The 23,709-nt window shown below is 42.7% G+C and overlaps 1 protein-coding gene across 4 annotated transcripts in view; it reads left to right on the top strand.

The window, feature by feature from the left end:
- The window catches only part of SNX9 (sorting nexin 9), a 97,294-nt gene that overhangs the window by 10,975 nt on the left and 62,610 nt on the right, over positions 1–23,709 (top strand). The window contains exon 1 of one of the 4 annotated variants that reach the window (XM_030498868.1): positions 22,041–22,639. The exons of 2 other annotated variants lie outside the window; for them this stretch is intronic. In XM_030498868.1, the coding sequence (XP_030354728.1) occupies positions 22,628–22,639 (12 nt within the window). In that variant the 5' untranslated portion in view covers positions 22,041–22,627. Of the gene's footprint in view, positions 1–22,040; positions 22,640–23,709 lie in introns of those variants that run through there. One more of the 4 variants, XM_030498867.1, reaches the window with a different exon arrangement.

The following is a 23,709-nucleotide window of genomic DNA, read 5'->3' as shown; positions in this document are numbered from 1 at the left end:
TCTCTCCATGTGACACATTAGTCATTGAAATATCTTTTAATCAGGTTTTTAATCAGCATGCTTTGGCTTCTCTTTGCTAAAGTGTGAGATCTGAGATGCTACTTAAGACCAGATCAAACCTTCTGCAAAAAGAGGCCTGGGGGAAGTTAAGGGATGAGATCTCTGCCAGCAGAGTGTACCACAGTCCCTTGCTGGGGCGGGAACTGATGTACCAGAGTAACCTTCCCGAGCGTGGCAAAACCTGGGTCTTTACAAGAGCTAGTAGTGGGCTCTATGCTTCCATGTAGGAACTTTCCCCCATTTCAACTCTCTGAGCTGCTGCTGCCTTGGGATATTTAGCTGTCGGGGTGGGATGTTACTTTTGCCTGAGGTGCTGGTACAGTACCTGTCACTGCCGTGTCTGAACAGTTTGTGTTCTTGCAACTAGCCCAGGGTACATGCTGGCAGACTGGTTGGTGGCATGCTTCACCTTACATGTGCACAGTCTGCCTGTGGCCCTGTGCTAAGGTGCAAAGTATGGTTGTGCTTTTCAGTCACCTCCCTTCAAGTCTTGAAGATGGACTGCTTGTGCCTTTGCTTCTCTGCCAGCACAGTCACACCCAGGTAGTAAAGACCAGCTGTGCAAAGATGGTAGGCACCTTCTACCTGCTTTGGTGATTCTGGTAGGAATGGAGGCACATAAATAGGTGGCTGTGGTTTAAATTCCATTGTGGACTTCCTGTGAAGCATCTAATTTAGGCCATGTTGGAGCAGGGACTCTAAGTAAGCCTTCCAAGGCCAACTGGATTGAATAATTTACTGGATTGAGTTGCTTCTTCTGAACTCTGCTTGACCTCTTTTGGAGGTGAAAAAAGAAGTCAATTCTTCTGTTCCTGGCCCACCTCAACTGCACTTCCTCCCCAGAGCAAGACCCCAGCACAGCCCCTTGCCTTGTAGATGGGAGTCTACGGATGGTGCTCTGCGAGGGCGCACACATGCCCAGGTTCTGATTTCTACCCTTGCTGGGTGCTTCACTGCTGCCTCCCTGCAAGAGCAATAGGAATTATAAAGCAGCTGGTCAGTTGGTGCCCTGGCAGATATTCAAGCTCAGCTGTGTTGGCCAGAACTGCTTAGCTCCCTGTTCCATCTCCATCCTGGCTGAACTGATAAATAAAGACACCCCTCAATTAAAGAGCATTTCAGCTTCTTCACTAGTGCTTTGAAATATTTTCCTATCTCTTCTATCTGTTAATATTGGCAAGTGCCTGTGTTGGCAGATTCTTGTTTTGCCAGCTTTCATGCTTTTGTCAAAAGCCATGGGTTGCTTTGCTAAGCTTCAGCTTCTGCAGCCAAATGATAAATGACAACTTCTAGTCTTATTTTTTATGACTGAGGAAGAAATGCCACCATGTCAGAAATTTAAAACCTAGGGGAAAAAAAAAAAACAACCAACAAAACCCAAACTGAATCTTCATTGCTGTTAATCATAAAACCATGACATGATACTGCTAGTCATATTATGTGTGGAACACGTGGTAGTTAAGAACCCTTACCAAAGGTCATGGAATATAAATTTTGCCATGAAATTTTGCTAGGAGAAATTCTCCAGGCTACAACACACTGACCCAGATCTTCATTCTGTATTGGTTTGGCCATTCAGGCAGCACTACTTTTCATCTCTCATGCAGTAGATTTGTTGGTGTTATGATGGGTATCTACAAGGTCCATCGCAGTTAGCAAGGACACTCAGGTATGTTCTGAGGCAGAACAGTTCTCTTCCTTCAAATGCCTCTTTGTGTCCAAAGCTTGGCCTATTAGTCCTACCTGCAGCATCTTCTGTGACCTCTTTCCAAGGGGAATGTGGCAACCAGCCACCCTCTCCGAACTGTTGGTAAGCGGAGGTAAACCATGACTTCCTTTGTTACAACTGGGAGACAGAGAATACCTCGGTGTCTACGTTACACGGGGTGCAGGGAGCTGCACTACTGGAGCTCAGGAAATAAATACTTTTCAGAGGTTAAAGATTAGCCGTAGCGTATTACACATCACAGTCCAGCTCTGCTTCTTGTACTTTGCTCTGTTGAGGGCCAGCTGCCTTGGGGAGAGAGCTGCCTCTGCTCTCCAAAGTGCTTCCCCATGCTGTTTGTTTCCTGGGGAGAGCTGTCTTGCCTAGTCAAATCCAGCTTCTTTGTCCTTTTTCAGCAAGAGAACTAAAGGCAGAGAGGTTAAATGACAAAGTAAGGCCAAACAATGAGTCAACACCAGCAGCTGAACTGGAATTCAGGAGTCCTTGGCTTCTGCTCCTGTGTTTTCTCTCCTGCTCAAGGAGACGGGAAGCTGAGGCGGGCGCCTGCTAGAGAGACAGTCTGCAGAGGACGAAATAAATACTCGCTTGTGTGCGAGTGAACACAACCTCGTCTGTCTGCGCCTAGTGCTCTGAAAAGGAGTTCAGTGTGCACCCCTGCCATAAATTGCAGAGCCAGATCCTCTCCTGCACTGCAGCTGCTTTGTGCTGCATGGAGGAGCATGGCCGCAAGGCTGGCACGGCTGGGCAGGAGAGGATCACCTCAGGCTTAGCGTGCTGTGGCATGACAGCCTTCCCTGGGACCGCCAGAGGGGCTGTACCTGGGGAGGGAGAGGATTCGCGTGCACCCGCAGAAGGCTGGCGGTGGAGCACGCTGTGAACTCCTCCAACCTCCGTGATTTGGAGATGTCTGAGGACAGGGGAACTCACGAGACACCACTCAAGATCCACTTTGCTTCAAAGTACTGAGCACTTTCCTGGGCCACCCCTTGTAACAGCACAAGGAGAGGAAAATGTGTTACAGTGTTAACACGATAGATGAACATAGCTCTTCTGAAAGCATTGCATACTTTTGATCATTATTAGCTTTATGGATCCAGATGGTTTGATGCCAGTTTTCAGTCCAGATTGGAGCTTGTACAACTGAAATACATCCTCTCGGTGAGAAAGTTGCTCATGGAAAGAGCAATAGACCTTAAAATGCAGTGAATGGCAATATTGGAAATAATTTTCTTACAGTGTCATGCGATGTGTCGATAAAGTTTAAAAACTTTATTACTTTATGTTTTTAATGTGTAACTTATTTAAATCTAGTTAATTTGTCAGAGGATAGTGTGATACTTGAATTAAATAAAGCTAGGTTGCTTGTATTCATGGCCCGGACACTATGAGGTGACTAAAAGGTTACTTCTTTGTCCTCCTGCCTTTTTCTTCCAAGATACTTTTGACTGTTTCCTGCCTTTGTTTGGCAGAAGCATCCAGTTCTGTCACTGAGCTGACAGTCACGGAGGGTGTTGTGCTATATATATGCTTTACGCAATATTTGTGTCAAAAAGCCTCTGTCTAAACAGACCCAATGTCAGTAAAAGATGACCCTTGAACGAATGGTCTGAAGTCCCAGAAAGCTGATCTTTCCCAAAAGTGACTAATGTGAGGCAAATGGAAAATGTTGGTCTGAAACGAGTCACATCCAGCTGCATGCATCTGATTAAAAACATCAACTGCTGGACATCAAAACCAAATAAAATATGAAGCATTTTGATTAAGCAAAACCAGGAGACTGTTACCATTTTTAGGATGCATTTAAATGTGACGGTATGTATTACCTGATATACTGATACTTTCAGTATCTGTTTAAAGGGTCTCCAGTGTTCAGACAATACATGTTGTAACTTCTACCCAAAAATACTTTTGTTTCCTTGCATCCAAGATGGAAATTCCTGTCCCCCTTGACCATCCGTCTTCAGATCAAATACAGCTGCTTTTCCTGTAACTCAGCTTTTTCTTTCCAGCTGGCCTTCTGTGCGACTGGTTTTTTCAGACCTTGTATAGGTCTATCTGTAGTGTTTTCACTATAATCTGCACTCTACATAACCAGAGGAAAATGGCTTATCAAAACTTCTCAAATGCATAACAAAGTATAAAGTCTGAGGAAATCTGAGAATGCAGCTAGAAGAGGAAGAGTCAAGGTGAGGAGAATGACGTCATTTCAAACACAGAATGTGATCTCCAGCATACCTAATTCAAAGAAATTCATGTCAGCATGGCATGGGCACACAATTTTGTAAAACGAGCTGAAAATGCTTCCTAGTATATAGGGTACCATTTGTCTTAGGACTTAGATACCAGAATAATGGTATCCTTAAGTATTTGTGATCCTTCTGTCAGACAGAAATCATGCTCAGTTCTTCAGTGGGAAAACTAACTCTTAAGGTGAATGTTTAGCATGTCAATTGCTTAACATGTCAATAATCATAATCACCTGCTTCTAAAAATAAATTTAGTAATTGCAGCCATACTCCAGCAGATCTAGTGAGTGCTGACAGTTGTGGCAAGATTTATTTCATAAAAGATACTGCACTTCTTTCACAAATAATGCAAAGTGCGGTCTTAACAGCACATTTTCAGGATGCCAGGCTGCTTTGGCTACTCTGATCTGCTGAGATTGGGGCAGGTGGCCTGACAAGGGATTCTGCATAGCGTGCAAGGGGCTGATTCTCCTGGTTGTGATGTATTGTGGCAAGATAAAAAATGTAGGAACCAGTTTTCAGGAAATTCAATCTCCAGTGAGCAGCTGGGGATACAGAGCAGAAGAATACAGCAAATCAAAGCTGTATGAGATGCTGTATGTTAGTGCCCATGTGTGTTGTTTAATAATTTATGTGAGACAGAAGCATTAGGGGGACAGCAAAGAGTATTGCTTTTAGATCCAGCATGAAGTGGTTTCACAACTCTTCTGAAGAAACAAGAGGAGCTACTTCAGTACAGCAGCCCTTGCTTCTGCATGATTTGTTCTAGGGAATGAGTGAGTTGGTCCATTACACACAGTGCAAGGGAATGTCCTCAGCTGTTCCAGAGGACAGCAAAATAAAAGTTGCCTCAGACTGAGTCCATCTGTCTCCACAGTATGTTTTGCCACCTCTGTAACAATATCATGATAACAGTTACTTCCTGATCCCTCTGGCATATCACTCTAAGGCAGACAAGGGGTTTAGCAATCGAAGTTTAGCATTATGTTCTTCAAAAAATAACCTCATCTCTCAATTCTTTTTCCCCCAAGTAAGCAACGCAGTTCTGATGAGTGGAGAAGGTAGGAAAGGGAAATGCCTTTTTGTAGAATAGAGGCCTCTTAATTGCAGGATACCATCCATCTTCTCAGGATGGGACTGACACTGAATTTCCTTCACTGGCTTGTGAAAAAGAAATATTTTATCAAACATCCTGAATTTTGCTCCTGTTTGGATCTAATGATGTAATTTGTAAGTCAGGGCTGTTCTGAGGCACTTTTACACATGCAGAGGTAATTGTGAAGCACTTCTTTGAACATCTTTTTAAAAATCAGTTAGTCATTATGCATAAACCCAGTCTGAAACAGATGCACACAGATACAGCGGTGAGAGCTGATTAAAGGTGTGTAGGTCATTAGGGTGAGATTCAAAATTAGATTGTGTTGGTATATGTTCTCATTGCCTCCACTGGATGCAACCTTGATAGTTTCTATGTGATTTTAGGGAAAAAGATGTTGACTTTTGCCCAAAAAACTGTGTTAAATCTATTCCTCCTGATGTAAATCTAATTATAATCTAAATCGTATATATTCCTAGAGTGTTTAACAATTGCTGCTTCCTCCAAAGTATTTGTGATATGCACCATAGCAACTATCAAGGGCTAGCTTTTCTAAAATTTCTATGCACTGACTGCAAATTCTTCTGAAAATCTTTTCATTTAATGCCTGCATATAAGCTGAGCTTATTTGAAAAGTAACTTTGGGTTTATTTGGAGAGTTTATACTACATTGGAAAAAGTAGTCAGATATTCCACATAGGAAATCTATATGGAGTCAATTCTGCCTTTACTTGTGTTTATTGAGTCATTTTCTTTAGCAGGTCTCCCTGTAGGAATGAGAGTACAAGAGAAGAAGCAGGGAACAGCTGACGTTGTTTTGCAAATGAAGATCAGCACTAGAAACCGTAGAGACACCAAACATGCACATTTGCATTGCTCCAGTATAGATTGCCTCTCAGAGACATGATCTTGTCACTATGTTCTTCAAGGTCCTCCTGACTTACCATGCTGTTCTTATTTGTGGCTATTGCATATGAATAGTGTAAATAGACCTTATTGGCTGACAGTGGTGGAGGAATGATTTAGCAGAAGAGTATGACTCACTCCCTGAAGAAAGTCACTAAAACACATGCACGCACATGCACACACACGATGCACCCATATGTAGGGAAGATATGTAAATAATGAGTAGCACAGAGTCAATTAAATGCCTGCTGGCCCATCAGAGTTAAAGAGCTGAGAAAAGGAAGTTGCCTACAATCCAGACCAAAGCAGCTGATGAAATTACCCTGAGTGGGTAATTCAGCCTTTCCAGGCTGGGGTGATGAATCACTGAGTATTTTTCTGGGTGTGAGCCTTCAGGTGACAGGGAGGATATTGGCCAGAGTGGAAGTGACCTCGACAACAAGCTCGCTGGCACATATCAGGTGCCTTTCTAAAGCAGAAAGGCAGCGGGTCAGCAACGCAGAGCACACAGCTAGGGCTTAACTGTAAGGTTAGGATTAAATAACAATTTGTCAAGACAGAAATGCACAGCTTTTTTATACATCTGAGAGCAGATGAGTGTTGTGTTAGCATCCAGCTCATCAAATTTATAATTATATATGCTACCTTCAATAGAAGAGTAATTCAAACTGCACTGAAACAAAGTTGTAAAGGCACAGTGACTGGAAAAAAATCCATGAAGGCTTTTCCCCTTCTTTGCTATTCTGAAGCCCTGATGGAGAGACATTCAGTTTTCAGATTTAGTTTTGAAGACTTGTGTTCAAATATAACTTTTTTGTAGCACCATAAAAACCAATGCAGTTACGTTAAGGATGGATTCAGTTATCTTCCTGTGATCACAGAATGGAGTATCCCTCTTAAAACTGTAATATTTGAACAAAATGCCTAAGAAGCCTTAACATGCTCCAGAGTTTTTAAAGTGCCTATGAATTTTTGACCAAAGTATGGGTAGCTGAGTATGCTTATACAATAGGTCTCCATGACATTCTGTAAAAAATACTATCTTGTGTACCTTCAAAAATAAGTCACTGAAAAAGCAAAGAAATAGTGACAAGCTAGCATAGCAAGTAACAACTAGCTGTCCCTACATAAACAGTATTCCTGTGCTCCAGGAGAACACACATACAGACATCACTGTAACAGTAGTGGTGGCCACCACCTTGTAGGTTTTGGTGCTGTAAACAAGGATTTGGCTGTCATGAGTTTCCACGACCTCGTTGCTCACAGAAGTTTCTGTTGTCTGGGCAGAACTGCTGTTGCTGCAGCATAGCAGTTCTCCCCCTGGAGAGGGCTGGCTGGGGAGGGCAGTGGAGGGAAACTGCATTAAAACCTGACAAATCACTGCTCCCACTCACTGTTACAGGAACTGTGAGAAGTCAGAAAATACAGGACTTAGCCCAGTATACCTCCCAGACTGCCATGTAGGAAAGTCCACGGGCAGCAACAACCTAATACTGAAGCCGCCTGCAAAACTGGTGGTTTAGAGGGCAATCAATTTAAATATCATAAGATGTCTCTGCATGTTGGCAGGCAGCGACTGCCTGCTTATTGCACCATGTCATGCTCCTATCAATGAGAAGAGGTTAATCTATCTGCCCAACAATAGTTCTGACTTGTGGCTCACATAAGGCTTGATCCAAAGCTTGTCCATGGTCAGTAAAGGGATGTGAGTCAGGAACATGGTAATTGTTTTTATTAATGAAATATTAGAATTAGGTATTACATTAGACTCCACCTTGTGAAATCCTTCTAAAATTATCTTCTTGCATCCGAGAAAATATACCATTTACTTGCATTAGCCTGTTTCTGTTTGGAAAATTGCACCGTGCTGTGTAGCCTCTCTACGTGACCCAAGCTTTGTTGAGACTAAAACTATGTGAGGGTTCCCAGTATCCAGATAAATCTGTGCAAGGTCTCTTGGGCTAGAAAAAGGACCACATAATGTCTAGTTTTAAGAATCATCATTAAGAGCGTAGACTTGAGCAGAGTGTGGTTTAAGATTATTTGAGTAGTGTCAATGCCAGTAAACTGCTGAATGGAGTTAATTCAAGAACTTCTCTTCTGACCAGGCTCTAAAGTCTCCACAAATAAAAGTTTAATATTTCAGCTATATTTATGCTGTTATGAAGAGCTGAAAAATGAGACATGAACAAAAAAATCCCCAAAAGACAGCAGTTTATGATTTCCTGAAGTTTGCGAGAATGTAAGAAGTTTTATTTTGTCTTGAACTGCTATTTTAAGGGCAAAAAGAAATTTCCTGTAGTAAAAAACTCTCTCTGCTTTTATAAATTCAAATGTACATGTTCCATCAGCTCAAGCAAAGTCAAAAGATTTTTGGAACTTGGCAGAGGTTTTTCTGGTGAACGATTAGCATTTATCTCACAAATAATATTGCTTTGTTTCAGTCTCACATAGGACAAAAACACATCTGAGTTTTAAAAGCCTCCTCAAGAAATCATTACCATCAACTTGGAAACACCCTTTGCACTTGAGAACAGGGAGAATGGAAACTAGCATGCTGTGCTGACTCTGTGCCATCCTGTAATTCTCCCTCTTAGACATGACCCTGATAAAAAGCTGCTGCCTTCATGCTGGCTCTGGAATTTTCAGTGGCAAGAGAGGAGCAGATCTGGTCCAGGAGCATCGTCTTTTGCAGGGACAATTTATCTTCCACAAGTCAAAAGAAATGGCTGGAAGGGTGGAGCTGATAGAGGGCATGTTGTGAAGTAGCTACAACTCCTTGGCTAAACCACCCTCAATCTGTTAGCACTTTGACTGTAAATATGGTCACTTTTGCAATATTTTTCTCCCACTTAAAAGTTCTGCAGTCCCTGGGAGTATGAAGTCCTATAGAAACTTTCTGTTTGGGAAACATAACAATCCAATATTATCATAAAATATTACACAATTCATACTGTGCATTAGGCTATGTTTGCTTCATAGACCCAGTTAGTGATCTTTCCTAGGTCAGAACCAAGGACTTTTATTCAGAGGTAGACTCCATCCACCTACATTTTAACTCATTAAAAATAGGAAAACATCTGGCTTCTCTTCCTCTGGTCCATGGACATCTGCACTCAAAAGTCTTTCTTTGGCTGTAGCGTCTGTGAGACCAGCTCCTGCACCCAATAAAACTGCTAATGTCACAGAGAGGACTTTGTGGACTGAATTTTGATTGTATACAGGGTCTACAATTTTGGGTGATGCTTGTCCATCGGTCCTTTTTTCCTGCTCTTTTATTCGTGTGTTACCTCTTGCAATTAGATTTTACTGCAGTAGATGACTTCATATTTTAATACTGTTGAACTTTTGCCTATTTGATCAGCAGAGGTGCTGGAGTCGGGAGACTACTGCCAGCTCTTGCACGTGCTTTCCATATAACCTTGTGTACCAGTCATTTGGGCTGGGCAGTATCATTCTTACTCATGTTGATGAGCATTTAAAACACATGAGCAGTCCCAATGACTGCTATGAGTAAGACACACAAGTGAGCAATCACCAACCTGAGCAAAGGTTACAGTCTTGTCCATAACTTCTCTGCACCTGGGTTAACTAGTAGGAAACAGTGTTATTTAACTTCCTCGCTGGGTGGTGTAAGCTAAAATACCTTAGCGACTCAGGAAGAAAGGTACTGCGAAAGGATAGCAGACTGCCAGTATGGAGTTATTAGGCTCCCTATTACCTGTTGTGATGTTTGGTAGCCCAAATAAAGCTCTTTTCAAAGCCTGAAACAGGAGACTTCCTCCTAGGTGTGAAATATTTTGGGTCAAGGCCCAGTGACTATCTCTGAGCTGTGCTCCCTCCTGGCCTCCTGCAGAACATCTCCCTCAGATCAAGCATCATTACCAGGTTTTTTTAAGATTTAATCTTTACTTTATCTTCTTTGAAATACATTACTAAAAAGCCGGACTGAAACCCATTCCAATGTATCTGTTTCCCACACAAGTTACCAGTTTGCCTGGTAGGGGTTGGTTGGGTTTTTTTGTTTGTTTGTTTGTTTCCCTTTCAAAGGAAAAAAAAAAAAATATTCATTTTGTCTCTACCCAGATGAGGAAAACAGGTTATGTTTAAAAAGATGCTCTTAACACCCCCACCCACAAATAGACCAATAGTAGATGCTACTTAAAACAGGTTTAACGTATCTAAGAGATTAGGATCACTCTTTGTCTCTACCCAATCTAGCTTGCTTTTAAATGTGACCTCCTTTCCTTGCCTAGACAGATGCTCTTTGTCTGCTGGGACCACTCAGCTGTAAAGCCATTCTGACAGCTACCTCGCTTCCCAATCTCTCCCAAAGGGCCAAGACTCTTCCAAGTGGTTTCCTCCTGCTGAAAAGACTATAATTAGCTGCTTCCCCCTTTTTTCTCTATTTAAAATTGGCATTTGTACAGCCTTTCTTCCCATCTTCTGAAACCTCACCCCCCATCCTGTCCTGCTTTCAAACATATGTAAAAGGAAATGTTATGCTATGGGATTGTAAGCACATTGTTTAACAAAGACATCATGCCAAGTTTTATAGTAAGGAATCAGCATTTTCTTCCTTTCCCATTAGGCTGTGACTTACCCTTCTGTTACCCAAAATAGATAATACTTGCTTGATTCTGATCTATGATTTCCTCCCCATTTTACTAAACATTAATATTACCCTGTTTATTTTGGTAGCCTGAATATAAAGATTTCCTTTATTGCTTGAGTATATTATTCTCCCTTATATCTAAGTAATTGCATGTTAAGTTTTCCTGTGCATTTCTATCAGTGGAATAGCTTTTGAAAATGTAAATCCAGCAGCAATACTCACAGATTCAAAGATTTCAGCTAAGAATGTGTTTTCATAGAGTGTTAGGGAAAATTTCTTGGCTTATAAGGAATTTGAAGATGAGAAGTCTCAAAATCTTATAAGCAGGGACATTTTTTTTACAAAAATACCATGTCACTATCAGATATCATTGTTCATTTACCTGAATTTAGTGTCGGTATTTTTAAGCTTCTCCAAAAAAACCCCCACAACCAGCATCTTCTAAAAACCAGCTCTGCAAATTTATGAAAGTCATCTTAGTTAAAACAAATTGTTCAGGCTTCCCTACTCAATCATGCAGGTCTCAAAGCTCAGTTCACCAAAGAAATGACTGAAAAGCTATTTTAAGTTATTTCATGTGTTAGTTCATCCTAGTCAAGCTTTGTAATCAAAATGTGACAATTAGCATTCCTTTGTAATTTAAAACAAATTTATTCCTTTTAAATTTATTACAAATTTATTCCTTTGTAATGAATAACAAAGGAGGATATCTTTGTAAAATCATTTTCCAGCTTTTTGCATAGGCTTTGGCAAGTATACTCTTATCTACTAAACAATGTGTGTTCAAAAATAAATGTACACCACTTCCAACAGCAATTCTGAATTATTATGGAAGCATAGGACATTTTGTAGTACACATGTTCACTTTGCTAATTAAAGTCCTGTACCCATCTTGGTCTTCAGAAACCCTAAGGCATGTTGTTTGTTTCCACACTTTGTTCCTGTTGCTTGTAGCCTTCGGTTCACAAACCTGAAGTCTTTCATTTGCTGAATCCAGCATCTCCACCCAGTCCAATAGGATCCTGCATGTTTATACACATTGATTTCCAAGCTAATTACCCTCTCAGACCCATAGCATAAGCACCCATTTCAGTTTTGTCTTTCAAACTACACAGAGGATTAGACGAATCTCACTTATTCCCTAACTTTATTACTTAGCATTATTTGGAAGAATTTGTAGTAGTCAAAATGGGGCTAGTTGAACAGGAAAACATGTGAGATGTGAGCAGTTTCATCTATACTCTTGCAAAACACGGAGAGTATTCAAGATCCTTATTCTATGCCTTGTCTAAACCCAATCTTATTGCTGTGTTTTCACAGTCAGGATCTCTAGTACTGTAGGCTCTCTACGCTAGTACATGCTAGTAAAGTAAGTATATACCCTAGTAAATCAGGTGTGCATGGGAATGTTCCCAGACACCAAGGCTGATTGGCATGGCACAGCTCACATCTGTGCTGGCAAACAGTCAGCTTCCACAACAGCATGGCTGCCTTAAACTGCCTATTGGGAACGGTCTCCATAACATTATTGTTCTCAAACTATGCCAGTGAGTAGTTTAGGAGGGCATTAGTTAGCATGGGCCAAAATGGAGCCAGAGAGCAATCTGAGGGTTTACCATTGTATACGATTGCATTTCTCCTACCAGTACAGGCAGCACAGAAGACTGGCAAACCTCTGCAATTTCTGGTGGTAAGAGTAGTGTAGAGGCTTAGTTCTGTTTTGCTAGTATTAGCACAGGTATATTCTGCATGGTTTGATGTTCAGAGCAACAGCAGTGTGCCAGTTCCAGAGATTTTGTGACTATGTGGCATCAGAAAGGAGAATTAGTAGCCATTGCTGGGACCTCTTATGCTGAAGTGATGGACAACCCCATGAGCTGTTCTACCATGGGATTACACAGTAAAATAAATGGTTCTCTTCTTGTTTGACTAATAAGAAACCAATTTGACCTAAACAGAGGCACACTTACAGTGTGACATCCTTTATCAGTGGAGACAACTTTCTGCTTAAGAGAAAGAATGGTCAAATAGTGGTACAAGAACAGTGGTACAAAGTTGAACATACAGAAAATATACTAATTTTTCAACCTTTATTTTAAAACAACCTTCAGTCCCTAATGCAGCCAGGGCACTTCCCTGTGTGCTTTTGCCACTGGCAGCAGAGAACAAGCCCTAGAGAGCAAAGTGCAGCAGCAGCAGCATCCGTGACAGGCCCCAACCCTCTGCGGATTCAGGTTGTCACTGGGCCAACAGAGACTTTCATTGTGTAGCAATTCTTCTACTGATGGTTTAAAACCAGACTGCACCACTTCTCCTCGCTTGGCTGGCTTACTATAAGCCCACAGCAGAATCTGCTGGTTTAACTTTTCCACAGGATGATAACATTCAGAGTATTTTGACATTGTGAAACCTGGACTCTGCTAAAGCAGGTAGGAAAAACAATAAATGCTATTAGGTTATTCAGAACAGTCTGCTGGCATTCATGTCCCAGAAGCCAACTGGTAGGAATAACAGCTATCAATCAGGGTCGGTTATTTTGGAAAGATACTTGAAGCAAAAACTGCTGGCTAATAGGGATACCTGAAGGAGGCATGTTGTCAGAGGAATGCAACTGAAAACAGCCTGAAAGGTTCCTTCTCATATCCCCAGTAATCAAATATAATAGAAGTCAAGATTTCTCTTCAGACAAAAGACTCAAAAGGAGGACTCTACATCTTACAAAAAAAAAAAAAAAAAGAGAAAAATTTCTCAGAATAAAAAATCCAAGGCTGTAACACAGCCAGAGGCATTTGGCTGAGGATGGCGAGCCAGCGCCAATTGCTGCAGGGGAAACCACTGCAGATTTGGCTGCAGAGATGTTTCTAGGCAGTCAGCTGGTGCAAAGGGAATCACAAAATCTATATGGATGGGAGATATCCCTGCTTGATCAGATCAGGGTATTTCTGATGGTTGAGTTAAAGGAACAATCCTCTTTGTTTAAAGGAAGCACACCTGTCTATCATATTGGGCATAGGACACACTTGAATGGATGTGTCTGTCTCAGGGAGCATCTCTTAGCTCCAGGTGAACAACTTTTTTGCAGGAGTTTCTCTCTGCCTGTTCCCATCCTCTTCCAAGTCATGCGACTGAGAGGCTGGGGAGTTTAAATCTATAAATCGTCTGTCCTCAAGGAGAAATCTGAAGTTACAACTGCTTTTGTGCAAGGAAGCTTCTAAGCAGATGCAGCCTGAGAAAAAACAACAACAAATGGTTGTTGCCAGCTGGGGTCGCAGCTGAAGCTCAGTAGGGTTTGGCTGGGGACTGCTAGGGAGCAGTGAAGGGGTTAGCAGTAGAATAAGTAGCCCAGGGCATGCCATCAGAAAGGGGTTTCTGTGTTGGGGAAAACAGCTTAGCAGATTAGAAACCCACTATAGGGACCGGGATGAGCGAAAGCCCTGATTTTTATCAGTGTTGCCACCACCTCACTGACTTAGGTGGTCTGCAGTGACAAGGGGCTTTCCTCTCCAGAGAGACACTGAGGGCCTGAAAAAGTGCTAGGAGACTCTTCAATTTGACTGTTCTTAGACATTCAAGGGAAAAGAAACCTCTGGGTCTGGTGTTAGAGCTTTCAACTTCCCCTGCAAGCCAAAGAAGGAGGTGGTTAGGAAGCATGGCAGACTAGCTGGCTATTGGAAAGGCAGGGAATATGTTCAGTGTGGGTACAGCCCCTCACAGAGAGGGCCATGATTGTAATTAGGATGTCCAGGGACTGCCATGGTAAAGCTATAGAAGTATAGTACAGCCGATCTCACACCCCAGCATCCGCAGCAGCAGCAGGGCACCATGGGGCGATTGTCATGGTCGGGAGAGCCTCACTGTGAGGAGAGTGAAGGTAGCTGCCAGCAAAGTTGTTCAGGGGACTCAGAAATATTTCTGGACATTTAATATCCAGAATTAAATTTCCAGTCCGGAAAAATCAATCAGGATGTTTGCAGGGAGAAAAATCATCCACAGTAATGATGTTGTCTGCAACCAAGCCAATTACTGAAGTAATATTATGGGAAAAACTTCTCATGCTATCTGGGAGTTAAACTGCCAACTAAATTCCTTCAGCCTGAAGGCCCCAAAATGCCTTGATAAAAACATAGACAAAGAAATGTAGTGAAGTGATAAATTGAGAATTGGAAGGAGAATATGCAGGTAGAGCTTGCAGTCATAGTGCTCCAAAACATCTGGGGGGAAAAAAGGGTGGATGCTGCATGTTGATGATGGAAAACAAAGCTTGGAAATAGAAGATTCACAAAACAAAAATAGCAATATTAGTAGGTTTTGTGGCACACCGCGGTGCTCAAGGGGTTTGTGTTGTGCTGTTTGGGTTGGTTTTTTTTAAAATGTCATATTACAATCACCTTTCCTCTTCCATTTGTTATCATTATCTTTAAAGGGGTATCCTTTCAGTTTCACTCTTCTGCAACAATATTGTCTGTAGCAGTATTTTATGCTTGTAAAAATCTTGGAGTGATGTATCAAGGACAGGCAGACACCAGCAACCTTCTGATAAAGAACGCCTTTTGGGCAAACACATGACTAGAAACAAGTGGAATGATATGATATTGCTGAAAAAAAGTGCAGGTGGAGTTCAACCCAATGCCAAAAGGTACTTTCTGGTACAGCAGGTCCTCTTTTTGTCCTCAGCACTTAGGTAAACTCTCTGTGATTGACTCTAAATGTCAGCTGTTAGTTGGATAGCATAGTGCTTTTTTGTTTCTTCAGTGGCTGTTTTTGATGTCAAGAGCAGCTGTGTTCAGTCTTTTTTGTCAAAAATGGAAAAAAAAAAAAAGAGTAGAGCTTAGCATCTGAAAAAATTGGCTTTGTGTGGCTAACCACAAGCAAGGCACATGACCGAGTGCTGCATCTGCTATGTTCCCCTTCAGTTCAAACAGTTTGGACAACAATATTCTGTGAACTTAAAGAGGAACTCTCAATTTACAGAATGCATTCAGAGCTCCTCATTGAAGCAAGCTTCAAATTTTACCCTCCACCAACAAAAATAAGAAAATCTGTACTCTGGAAAAGGGAGCTGCAGAATTTACTCCCCTCTGTCTTCTCTCTTTAACCTCAGCTGCAAGGGTCAGATTTCCAGGAAATATTTGTAGATTTTTGGACATCTGGCTTTCCAGGGTAGCTAGAGCTACCTCTACGGCTGTTTCTGGTAGTCTGAAGAAAAGAAGCGTCAGTTAGTTTGAACATCTTAATACTCACATGCAGAAAGAGATGAAGCACTCAAATCCCTAAGGTATCATTTTTATTTTAGCGCTGGTAATAAATTGAGTATACTTATTGGTCTGGTGAGTAATAGTGGATTTTTCGAAATTACTTGAATGCCTAGTCCTATAACATATCATGGAACTGTCAACTCTTTAATACTCTTACTAGTGAATGCTCCTGTGCCCTGCAACCAAAGAAAAATGCTTTTTTGCAAAACCTAATCTGAGGCAGTCATTACAAAGAAAAAAAAAACATAGATACTTGAAATTTTCTGACCTGCCCACAGTCACATAATTTCCTCAGCAGCAATGCAAGGTATGCAGCCTACAAAGCCTCTTTTGTGGCCCAGCATCTAGCCACAGGCTTTGCTTTTTCTTCTGTTGTACATTATCCCTTTACTAGGAGAGCATGGTCTTCACTGGCTGCAACTTGCAAAAGCAAATTGCAAAAAGTAGGGTTAAAAAGGGACCTCAATATTCCAAGCTCCTTCTTCAAGACAGGAAAAACTATATAAAAGGACTACATCTAGTTAGAGTATAATGAAATTCGTGAAAGCTTTTACTTTCTCCCTTTATCCCCTTTTGTGCTTGTCTGGGCTAGACGACAGTTTATGCACTGGAGATGTAACATGGGTTGACATGAGAGAGAAATGTACGTGCACTAGAAAGAGGCCTCATAACTCTTCCTCTAGCTGCCAGACACCTTAACCCTACTAGAGAAAATGCAGATGAACAATAGCTCCTGGAAATTTATATTGCTTTGCATTTGCTTTGGAGCAGTTCTTGTCACCTTGACCTGCATTCAAGGTGGGCTGATGAATGCTGTGGGGGCTGCTGATCAGCAGCTTCTTTATATGAAATAATTTCATTACCAATTATTTCTAAAGGAAACAGTGGTTCAAAACAAGATTTAAGGGGTAAAGGACACTAAGGCCTGGTTTAGTCTTTTGATGAACTCATCATATAAATGCTACAAGACTGAATTTCTTGTGTATAGAAACAGAGTCAGCTAGAAACCCCGAAATCCCCCCAAATCACCATAATGAAAACACACACACACAAAAAGTGATGAAGTAATAAATCTGTTAGAATTGGACAAAACCAAGCAGTTTGAAAACTCAGAATCACATTATTCCAAAACATCTGTCTGTATCCTGGGGAAAAAATTGCGAATGCTGTGTTCTGGAACACTGGAAAGCAAACATTAAACCATGGATGCAACACATTTGGGATCCATTTTGGTCAGGTCAGTAAAACGATAATTCTTATTCTTATGAAGGAGAGCACTTAAATTAGTGTTTTTACTGTAAAAAGCATACACTCATGACAAATAGCATTCATCCATAGGGTCTGCAAGTTTGCATGATCACTATCACAATGCAGAGCAAAGCATGCCTTATGATGGTTTGATACTGACCATGCTGTTAATTTGGATGTAAATGCAATATACGTCAAGTGCCCATAGATTAGATCCCACTTTCATTAAGCTTGGTGAAAACTGCAGCTTGGTGCTACACTGGCAGACTCATAGCGTGCCACTGCTACTCTCTATAGAGGCTCAGAGACAGGAGCAAGAGGGCTCAAATCCATCAGGTTAGTCCTACAGCCTTCTGTAGCTTTCTCCTCAATGAGCTACTCAGTGAGGATGAATAACTGCACCATCATCTAGACATGACTGGAAAGAATAATTAATTACATCATTAGTACGATTAGCAATCTTGTGTCGGAAGACAGCTTGGGTGCAATGGCTTCTTACTGTTGACAGGAACTCGTCATAGATGTACCTGTACATTTAATCAAAGTACACAGCAGATCACACTTCTGTTGCTTTGATTGTTGAGACTGCAGTCCCCTGAGATGGCAGATTATGGCAGCTGGCAGAGCCCTTCCACCACGATAGGAAAAAATGGAAATACGCCACAGGCAGTCAGCAGTCCAGATGGAAAGGGTCAGTAGCAGAAAGAATCAATAGTGCTAATGGTACGTCACTTTTGCTAAAGCTAGCAAACAGCAAAATGGAAACATTTATACCTTCTAAAATATTTGTTTTGCTAAACTGTATTCTATTTTTCAGGAAAGCTGAGTTCAAAACCTATTGACCTCAGCAGCTCTTGCATTGAAACCCAGATGAATATGAACAAAAAATCCAAATGCAAAGCAACTAAAGTGCATGATACATATGCATGCACATGTATCCTAGCTCAGATATAGGCATATATATTACACTATCAATCAGTGTACAGGTCAGAAGGGAATGCAAAAAGTACGAATTACATTAGTGTTAGGTGTTTCGGGAAATCTGTTTTACTTCTTGCACAAGAAAGCACGATTTATTGTATCATTTTTTCCAAAGCTTATACTGCTAAAAAAAGATACATCTTTTACTGATTGATTATTCTGCTGTAAAGGCAGACAAAAAGATACTAGAATTGGTCAAAACATTTGTATGCTTAAAGAAGAAAAGGGAGACAAAGAAGTTGTTTCACACACTATTATCTAAAGAAAGAACAAATCATCATGACCAAGCACCCTCCTCATGTTGCAGCCATAGTGCTCATCCAAAAGATCTGCACTAGGTGTTCAATCCACAAATCCCCCTATCCCTGAGTGTGATCAAATTTGCACTGAAACATGACCTTTGCAATCAGCTTCACAAAAAAAGGAAAAAAGAGCTCTCAAAAAATTGTCAGTGTCCAAAAGCACATTGCAACATCATTCAGTCTCTGGAACACCCCCAGTTCTTTTCCTATGTAGCTTTTTTACATCTTCAGTGCTCAGCAGCTGTCTTTATGGATTTTTAAAGAGAAAATTGAGCCCTGGCAGTCCACTATGACTTAAAACTGTTGGCTTCACAGAGATGTGTTAAAAAAAAATACAACACCCTCAGAGTACAGAATTTAGCATGGCATAGCATTGCACTTTTATTCTAGTTTAAAGAAAACAGCATATTCATGCACAGCACAAAACCAATCTTAGATCTGTGTTGATTAAAAATGTAACTATGTGAAATCAGAACTTACCTTCAAAAAGGCCACATAGCACACTAAAGTTCAGATAATAATGACATTTAATTACCAGCTCTAAGGAGACAAAATCCTTAAGTCAAAAGCAAATGCATGAAGCACAGTTTATGTCAGAACCGCTTATTCAGAGACAAATTCAGAAACTGAAAAACTTGGAGGAATTTGGGTGCAATTTTGAGTGCATTTTTCTAAAACAGCTTTTATGAACCAGGGAATACCTACGGTATTACAGGATCAGCTGTCTTACTCATTTGATAGCGATCTTCCAGCACTATGTGCAGAATAAGGTTGAAAATTGTGTCTGTAATCTCTTGAGCACCATTTTAAACTGCCACGTAAAGTCCTGGGTAAATGAGAGGCTATTGTGCTTTGGTGCAAATACCACATGATTCAAGAGTTCACATCTTTTCTGCCCAAGACTCCCAACATAAAAGAAAGGAAAATAATTGTATTTTTTCCTCAGAACATGTTTCATTAAGTATATTTTTCAGATGGGATTTGCAAATAATGCCATGCTGTACAGAGTGATGCACGAACGGTATTCAGCAGCTGCTCCCCTGCTGCTCTCTGCAGATAAACATTAGGTTTCATGGATGTGGCAGCTCCTGTTGTTTTCCGTCCAATTTTGGAGGCGGGAAGGAGAGAGAAGATAGAAGGGAGCAATATTTTATCTATGTCCTCTGGCAAACTTCTCAGAAACACCAAAGAAATAGTGTTAACCCAACTCTGAAACAGGAACACTGGTCATCTGAGAGGAAACACAATGACACCCAAAGAACCTCATGGAAAGAGGTAGGTGAATCTGTACAGACATGCCTTTTGAAGATGAAGAATACACTAGAGCTATTTTTGATTCATAAACTAAGACATTGCTTAAACAGTTCTTTTTAAGGCTCTAGAAATGTGAAATCTCTACCCCTTCTTAAAACCAGAAATGTATCTAGCACAGCCTGCTAGCAGGGAGAAATCCAAGGTACACCACCTCAAGGGACTCCTGAGAACAATAGCATAGAAATGCAAACCACGGTTCTTTCTCCAGATGGTTTTCAGCTTGAAGGTTATCTGAATAACCTTATTTTTCTTTATCATTCCAAAGCTTATGTAAGTCAGAACGAACAAGGGCACTGACTTTCCCTCATCTTGAAGCTACAGGCAGGCCTTGCCCAGCAGAGAACAGTATTTGGCGAATGTTCTCCATGTCCTTTCTGAGAGTCCATCTTTAATTAACAAATTTGCATAATACCATTGGCAGGAGCTTTTAATTTGATGAGGGTCTGCGACAGATCACTTCTCACTGAACTCTGCTGCAGCCCTTGTTCATGGGAACTACTGCAGACAAATGTGTCTGTAGAGAACATTAAAAAAAGGTCACTTTGGTGCTGGGTAAGGGATTTTCTTCTGTTATTGCTTGCTGGGTTTTTTCTGAGGTGGAGATATTTAACTATTACAGCATGCATTGAGGCTATAGTACAAAGTGAATAATGAGCCAGCTGATAAGCTCCACGCAGAGCACTCAACTTCCAACCTATCAAATACTTAAGTATGTAAATAACCCTGCTGAAGCCACTGAGATTTCTCATATGTCTAGTGCTAAGCAAACATCTAATTAACTAGGACTCAGCTTGGTAGCAGAAAATTGTTTTAGAAAATTTGGGAATTTTTAGGTGGTTTCATTAGCAGTTTGTTGGTATTTGGCCTTTTGTGTTAAGCAACAATAAAACTTGCAGCTAAGAAGATATGTTTACTTGCAATCCAAAGTGATTCCTAAGAATGTCTTTGTTAGCACAAGAATTAAGGGCAATTAATTGCAAACAGTATTGGAAGGATCCCATAAAAAAGAATTTTCCTGGAACATTCTCTCACCCTGAAAGAAATGTTAATGTTTCCTTCATTCCTCAAACTTGCCAAGCAGTGCTCTGCTAAAAGCATACTGGTTGGGAGCTGCAGACTGAGCTTTTCTGGCAGTTGTTCTGATTGCAGGTAAAGAATGACACAGACTCGAGCTTACGCAAAAGTTTATTATAAATCACATTGCAAAACACAGCATCTGGTGAAGGGGTAGAGGATTGCATACCTATCGGTTGGGGATTCCTGAACAAGACAACACTGGGCCACTTGATTTCACACCTCTATCCTTCTTATAAGATGCTCACTAGGTGACCAGATTAACACATACGATGTTGGAAAGACTGTTAGCAAGAAGGTGGAAGAACAGGATCCCTTAGTACAGAGGCAAAGCTCACTTCAGAGTTTTGCTACTACAGTGACTGAAACACCAGTCTGGGAGAGAGCACACGGTAAAACTGATCCTTAATACAATACCTCAACTTACAGGTGGTATCATAAAGGGACGTTTGTGGGCCACACACAAAGATTTCACTTTAGATACTCCTGTTTTAAAGAACAAAAAGTTGGAATAATTGTATTTAACTGAATTCTGAAAAAGTTAAAAGCTGCAATAAAGGAGTTTGAAAACTCAATCAGTTCAATCACTCAAAAAGTGGTGGTGACTGAACAGTCAGTTCCTCTTAATTCCTCATCCTCACCCTCCATAGAAACTATTTCGCTGGTGCTACTTGGAATTTTTTTCCAGCTGTGAACATATTTTTCTCTTTTAATAAATCTGTCACACTGGGAAGCGATAGTAATAGCAGAAGAGAAGTTTGTAATTTTCATGGACAAGGAAATGCAGGTGTAAAGAGTAACGCAGCTTCCCAACAGCCTTTCTGCCTCTTCAGACTCTCCTGGACAGCCCTGACAATTACACCATGTGTTTCCTTCTACAGAAAGGAAGGACCTCCTTGTTCCAGGCCAACCACTATACATATCCAGATGAGAAGTTGTTATTTTCTGATTGTGCAGTACCTTGCACGATCACTGCTGTTACATTTTCCCATCCCCTTTACTTCAGCCTCCCACCGCATCTCTCCCGCAGGCTGGAAATCAAGTGGGGTCACAGTTCTTTTTTATGAGAAGGTTGCAGAGCGCCTAACAGGAATGCTACTGACCCTGACCAGCTCCTTGATGTTATTTTCTTCTGTTAATAACTGCTGTACACTAAGGCCCGGCTGAAATGGGAGGTCAGGGACGACACACATCCCACTAAGAGCTGCAGAGTGAGCCTGGCCGAGGGAAAATGGCTTTCCTTGCTCTACAGTTACTTCCAAATTTCTGGTCAAAAGCAACCGAGGGACAGATAACGTCTTCCTGTGGGCTCTCTCCCCCACGCGAGCGGGAATTTGAGGACAAACGCTGACAGCGAAGCCACTGAAGGCACCGGGAGTGGGGGAGGTCGGGCCGGTCCCCCGCCCGCACCCGGGGACCCACCGGGGCGGCTCCCCCGGGGCTCCCCGCCGCGCCGCGGGTCCCCCCCTCCGGCCCTGACGGAGCGGTGGGGACAAACAGCCCCGCCACCCCCCCGGATGTCGCGCCGAGCCGAGCCGTGCCGGGGGAAGGGGCGGCCGGGGCGGAGGCGTGCAGGGGGGTGTGGAGGGGGCAGCGCCGTGCGGCTACACCAGCCCCCGCCTGCCCAGCGCCGGGGCTTGCTGCTGAGCCGCCCAACGGCCCCCAGGCGGCGGCGACCGGGGGACGCTGAGGAGGAGCCGCCTGCGCGGCCCAGCGGCGGCGGGCGGGCCGGACACACCGACCGAGCAGCCGCGGCCCGCGGCGGGGAGGGGAGACCAGCAGCCCAGCCCGCACCGGCAGCGCCATGGCCACCAAGGTGAGCAGCCCCCGGCGCGGCCCGGGGGGTCGTGAGACGGCTCCGGGGCGCCGCCTGCGCCGAGACCCCGGGCGTCGAGCAGGCCCGGTGGAGGGGCTCGGCGGGCGGGACGGGCTGCGGGTCGGGGGAGCCAGTCCCCTCCCCGGGGCCTGCCCCTTGCCGCCGGCCGCGGGAAGGAAGAAGGGGGCCGCCCGCTCCTGCCGCGCTCGGGCCTCGCCGCCGCTGCCCGGCCCCTCCGAGCGGCGCGGAGGGCTCGGTGGGGTAGCGCTGAATCTGGGGCAGGGGAAAGTTGTTTTCTGCTCTATTTCTGCCCCGCAGTCTGCCCTCCTCATCCCGCCGCTCCCCGGCTCTCCCGGAGCGACTGCAGGGTCGAAAAGCCTCCGGAGGCCGAGGGCTGCTGTTCCGCTTCCACCGTGCCCTGTGGGTCGGCGCTGGCCGGCAACCGCGGCCGTGGCGGGAGAGGCCTCTGCCGCCGGCGGGCCCCGCGCCCCGGCCGCCCCGTCGCGTCAGGGCGGCGAGTGCAGCCCCCCTCGAGTGGCATCTGGGCGGTGGGTGTGTTGTGTCTACAGCCCCGAGGCTGTAGGGTGCGACCTCTTAATAGTAGGGTCTGATTTTACAATTACAAAGAAAAGCAGGAAGTGAAATTATTTTGTTGAGTTCTTCAACAGTATCTGCTATTAATGCGACAGTCGAAATTAGCTCATCCTGTCCGAAACTGGTCTCTTTCTAAATTAACAATATTTATTTACTATATTGGTTGTTGAAAGCATCTCTGCTTGTGTAGGTGTGAGTTAACATCCACCAGTAAATGTCATCTGTAAGTTGTCTAAATATCGCAGAAAGCTTTTTTGGTATTTGAAGTAATGCTTTGAGTCATCTGATTCCATAAACTTGGCCAGCAGTTCAAAAACTTCCTTTTATTGAGGCAGTTCTCATACAGTACACTGCTTGTGTTGCACTTCTCAGTACTGGAGAAATTCTGCATCTTGAATGTGTCAAATTTAATGTGTAAGTAGCTGCCTCTGTAACCATTTCAGTTCATGCTTACTCATGTTTTAGTAAACTTTTCC

This window comes from Strigops habroptila, chromosome 10, assembly GCF_004027225.2.
Source record: "Strigops habroptila isolate Jane chromosome 10, bStrHab1.2.pri, whole genome shotgun sequence".
NCBI lineage: Eukaryota > Metazoa > Chordata > Aves > Psittaciformes > Psittacidae > Strigops > Strigops habroptila.
Note: the sequence above shows the minus strand (reverse complement) of the source record. Positions and strands in the feature narration are given on the sequence as shown.